Source organism: Silene latifolia, chromosome X, assembly GCF_048544455.1.
Source record: "Silene latifolia isolate original U9 population chromosome X, ASM4854445v1, whole genome shotgun sequence".
In the NCBI taxonomy this organism is placed as follows: domain Eukaryota; kingdom Viridiplantae; phylum Streptophyta; class Magnoliopsida; order Caryophyllales; family Caryophyllaceae; genus Silene; species Silene latifolia.
In genome coordinates, this window is record NC_133537.1 from 340,417,202 (window position 1) to 340,422,545 (window position 5,344).

The following is a 5,344-nucleotide window of genomic DNA, read 5'->3' on the forward strand; positions in this document are numbered from 1 at the left end:
TATAGCTTTTAAGTAGGGTTGTAGCTAGGGGTGGGCATAATCTGATCTGGACCGAAAAAATAGACCGGTCCGGACCAGAACCAGAATTAAAAATTCCAGTACGGTCTCCGGTCCACCATTTTCCAAGATTCCGGTCCGGTCCAGAAGCAGTATTTTCCGGTCCGGGCCGGTTTGGACCGAAATGCCCGGAATTATTGTTAGTTGCATTTTTTTCCCTTAAAATTGTATATTTATTCCAATCCGATCCGGTCCCGGACCGGAATTTTTGTAATCCGGACCGGTCCGGTCCATGAATTTTGTCGATCCCGATTCCGGTCCGGTGCCCAGCCCTGGTTGTAGCCCTTGTAGGGACGATGAGACTGGTTCAACGTACGTGAAACTTCAACTGTACGACCATATGTCCGTATCCTACCAATACTCCACTTGATTCATCTTGTAATTCACAAAATTTATCACTGCCTCACCAACATCTAATTATTCATCACCAACAAAAACCTGCCTAAACTCTTACCATTTCATTCAATGGAAGGCAACGATAATTCGATTTCATGACAACATTAACCTCATGTACCGAAACAGAGCAACCTGACTACAACTAGGCGCCACAAATAAACAAGTTTGTAACTATTCGAGCAACAATTATGACGAAAGACTGGGGGATTACCTCTAAGTACCTACCTTTAAACTAAGGAGTACATTATAACAACTCTCAAACCAAGTATCTGACCACCACCTCACTAAAAAATTTCATCATTATCTACCACTACCGAAAAGGGCAGTGGGTTAAGTAATTAGGCACCACCGGAACCGTACTTCTTTCCAAAGACGAGGACCTGGAGCTTGTCGTAACCAGCCAACACTCCAGCACCGGCAACAGCACGAAGGATGTTGGCACCAGCGCCCTTGAAGAGGGACTTGGCACCCTCGTTCTTCAAGATCTGAGCAAAGCAGTCCATTGAGCCCTTGTACTTGACTGCCTCACCTGAGGTCATCATCATTCTTCTACGCACGGTATCGATGGGGTAAGAAGCAAGCCCGGCACCGTTGGTGATGACCCAACCAAGTGCAAAACTAGCGAAAAAGCTATCCTGCAATTATTTAAACCATATAACATGTTATAAACTAGCTCTTTGTTTGGAAGGAGGTAAAGGGAGGGGAAACAAAAGAAATCAACGGCAGGAAAATATTATAGTTCCATTGCCTACCCCTCTCTACTCCCCTCCTACGATTGTATCCAACCAGACAACACAAATATGTGACACATAAAAACACAATGTTGGGGGTGAGAGCTTTTGAACGACCGCAAAGGAGTAGAAGCCAGCACAGTTTCATTTTACAACTATGTGTAATAGACTTGGGGCCATCTCTGAGATTTCAGAGGCCCTATAATTAAAATCTTAAACGAGGCCCCAAGTTTGCATTGTTAAAAGGAAAAATGCTACGGAATACTATATTTTTCCAATATTATAATTTTTGTTAACTTAACTAAAAGGTTAACAAGAGGTTGGTTACATCATATTGTGACTTTGTGAGTACATATCAAGCAGAACTAATGAAGGAGATAGCGGGCCGAGAAAGTTTATAGCAGCCGAGGTTTGAGTATGTGTTCATGTAACAATTCATTTTGTCTCCTTTATAATGTCACAATTAACTTCATTTAGTCAACTTTGACGGTTATTTTCTCAAAATATATAATAAAACTTTTACTAGAATAATTATTTCCTCGAAAGAACAAACTTCATTCTCTTATTTCTTCGCAAAGAGGGGAAAAATAAATTGTCAGGTTACACTTTCCTATTAATACAACAAAATACAACTTTCCGACTAATAAACCAAGCAATCTCCTTTCTTTTTCAATATCGTACTCAGAGTCTACACTTCAATAGTTCACTACGGAACATAAATGAAGAAACATTCACTAAGTATATAATCATGCAACTAGAATAAAAACTACTCAAACTGTTAGTAATGATGAAAAACTGCATGCTCTAGAGTCCAGACCATCTCGGTCTGTTATTATGTAACTGTGGTGCCACGAATCTCTAACCGTTGCTTCTTTAATTTTTAGTTATTTATATTTTTAAAGGGTTTTCCCCTCAATAGGACAGAAATGCAATAAACAGAAAAGCATTTACAACTTAAAAAAACTCCGACATTCATGAATTCAAGAGACTGTTAAAGACATGACGATGGGTAACAACTAACAAGCTGGCAGAACAATGACATAATGCAACAAGAATCGAAAGAATTACGGTTCAAGGAAAGAAAGTTACCTGCATTTTTCCGGTCAAGACCACAGGCTTAACTGAATCGTACAGTCCAAAGTACAGACCACGGTAGACAATGATACCAACGCAGGAAATGTTGAACCCACGGTATAACCCAGCAAGACCATCAGATGCCCATGTCTTACGGTAGACATCGACAAGACCATTGAACTGCCTCTCTCCTCCCTTCTTGGCAGCCTTAGAGTCATTAGCAAGACGAGTACGGGCGTAGTCAAGTGAGTAAACAAAGAACAAAGATGAGGCACCAGCAGCACCACCAGATGCCAAGTTTCCAGCAAACCACTTCCAGTAACCGTCTCTGTCCTTCTTGAAGTTGAACATTCTCTTGAAGTAGTCCTTAAAAGCAAAGTTCAAGGCCTGACAGAAACAAAACATGTTAGGTGTATACTAATTAAATGATTGAATAAACAAAATTGAAAAAAAAAAAATGGCCTTACGACATACCTGAGTGGGGAAGTAACGGATGACATTAGCGGTGTTTCCTCTCCACAAGGCAAGCATACCCTCTTCCTTAATTGTTCTCCCGAAGCAGTCACCAATGCCCTTGTAGGGCTCGGAAAGACGACCAGCCTTGAGCATTTCATCTTGGTTCTGAATCAAAAGCTTCACACGCTCAATTGGGGCAGCTGCGGTTTTAGAGACGGCGGCAGAAACACCTCCCATAAGAAAATCGATTGCAAAAGCACCCAATCCTTTCTCTTGTGGAGCATAAGCAACAACCGGGCTAGTCATGTTGTTAACAAATGATAGATCTTGGGTAGCACGGGTTGGGAATTGAAAGGCTGCATTTGTGTAGTTTCCGTAGGTCCGCCTTTGGTGAACACCTGGGTTTTGGAATGACCCATAACGAGCTTGTGTGATTTGTGATAAGCCATTGGGAAGGTAAAGTTGACCAGCTGTTTTCTTGTTCATCTCAGCCATTGCAACTAATCCCCTGGAAGATAAAAGTAGAAATTAAAAAAAACATGTGTAAGACGACAAGAGAAAAACAACATCATCTAATGCACAGACCAAACATCAGCACTCGAAAAGCCTAAGCTAAGCATTGGATCGAGGCAGAAGCAAACCAATAAAAAGTCGAGTCTCATGTAACACAGTTTTATACTCCATAACTTTTAGTGTCAAACTAAATTATAACTAAAGCTTAAATGGTGAATAATCACCGTTAACGTACAAAATTTTACTCCGTACAAACTAAAATGATCAGTACCAATGGTAAACGGGCCACTAACAATATGCAAATAATCACTAACTAAAACACACAAAGGTGGCATTAAAACTTAAAAGGGTCACTAATAATAAGCAACCACTAGATTTTTTTATAAAAATTATATTCCAGAATGCTAATGCAAAGCAGACTTGAACGAGTTTTTAGGAAGATTTCCACAACACTGTATTTGCACCTAAATCAATTTCTACTTCAGTAACATATTCCCAGCCATCAGTCACTCAATAAGAGAATTCCGGATTAAAATACTCCCTCCACACACTCATTTTCACCCCATTTCATTAAAATACTCCTCATATATTAGAAAAATGCGGTGAAAATGAGTGTCGAGAGGGAGTAACAATTTATCAATAAATAAATGATAGTGTGCAACACCGCTACTCTCCTAAAATCACGACGCAACGCATGATCGACACTAAATCACTCTCAATACCAGCAATTTTTTTTCGCAAAACAAGCAAAATACACATCCTGTCTATAACACAAAACATGACTACTAATCGTAATTCAACAGCAACAGTGTAATCTTACAATTCTACGATACAAACTAACCGATCAAGTGAATGAACAACCAATACAACTGGAAAAACACGAACTCGAACAAAATACACTAGAATTTCATAACAACGGCTGAAAAAATTGGCAATTATAAACTACTTCAATGGAATCATTTCATACAACACTCAATTTTACGATTAATAACTAGTTCAAATCGATTAAACAAATTCATCAGAAAAACAACAAATCAATATATTCAAAATGCGAATAAACTTGAAATTAATACAACAAAATCGGGTCAATTGATCTACATAATCAAAACAATCGAATCTAAACACGATAAAACATCATCCAAATTTATAAATGTAACATAAATCAAATCAAATTAAACAACAAAATTAATGAAATTCGAATTAATTATATGAGAATTAATTTGGCGAATTACCGCAGAAAACCTAATTTAATTTTCGTCGATGAATAAATGAATATAAAAATAAGAAATGGAAAGAGAAATTGGGGAAAAGGAAAATGAGAGAAAAACCTGGAAAATACGTCGCCGGAGATAGCTGAGAAGGATGGAGAAGAGACAAAATAGAAGATTGAAGAAGAGAGTTTAAACCTAGTGTCCACTGTCAAGTGTCCGCTCCGGATTAATCCGGTTAACCGGTTTTTTCGGAATTTAAAAATCGGTTTTAAAAAATGGTTTTTTTTTCTAAACCGAATCCGCTCCGGATTAATCCGGTTAACCGTTTTTTTCGGAATTTAAAAACCGGATCCGTAAACCGGTTTACCCGCTCCGTTTTTTATAACCGGTTTCAAGAAAGATCCACAATCAAATGCATAGAAACACAGAAAAATTAGGTTACCGTTTTAAAAACCGGTCTCCGGTTTTGAATTTACATTATTTTTGACTTTTAGTTTCTAAAAAAGAAACCAGTTGGTTTCAAAAAAATAAAAATAAAGAACCCGGTTTTGAATTTTCTACAGCCGAATCTGCTCCGTTTTTATAGTAAAAAATCTGGTTCGGTTACCGCACCGGAAAAAAAACCCAATATTCGGACTCCACAATTCGGTTTTTGGTTCGATTTCGGTTTAAAAATACGGTTCAGACTTTTTTGCTCAACCCGCAGTGACTAGTCTCTTATATTACTCGAGTCAAGTCGGATCGGAACGGATCTGGTCAGGTCATATTGGATGGGGATGAGTTTCAAGTTTTTTTTTTTTTTTTTTTTTTCGGTGCTCAAGAGGGGCTAAGCCCCGAAAATTAATTGTTTGTTACAATGCGAGGAGTGGTAACTCCGAAAACATCATCTCTAAGAATGGTACGAAG

General features: G+C 38.4%; 1 protein-coding gene across 1 annotated transcript; it reads right to left on the reverse strand.

Moving 5' to 3' along the window:
* Nucleotides 1-448: 448 nt before the first annotated feature.
* Nucleotides 449-4,656, reverse strand: LOC141619401 (ADP,ATP carrier protein 1, mitochondrial-like). Its single transcript, XM_074436417.1, has 4 exons — nt 4,556-4,656; nt 2,733-3,222; nt 2,274-2,645; nt 449-1,088 (listed from the first exon to the last, which is right to left on the reverse strand). Exons 2-4 carry the CDS (start codon nt 3,207-3,209, stop codon nt 792-794), a joined length of 1,146 nt encoding a protein of 381 aa, XP_074292518.1. The 5' UTR covers nt 3,210-3,222; nt 4,556-4,656; the 3' UTR covers nt 449-791.
* Between the last annotated feature and the right edge of the window lie 688 nt (nt 4,657-5,344).

Excerpts from the sequence above, each read along its gene's own strand:
- LOC141619401 (XM_074436417.1), bottom strand. The coding sequence starts at position 3,209 with ATGGCTGAGATGAACAAGAAAACAGCTGGTCAACTTTACCTTCCCAAT. Across the intron at positions 2,646-2,732 it reads TCCGTTACTTCCCCACTCAG|GCCTTGAACTTTGCTTTTAA; the intron begins GTATGTCGTAAG and ends TGTTTCTGTCAG. Across the intron at positions 1,089-2,273 it reads TCTTGACCGGAAAAATGCAG|GATAGCTTTTTCGCTAGTTT; the intron begins GTAACTTTCTTT and ends AAATAATTGCAG.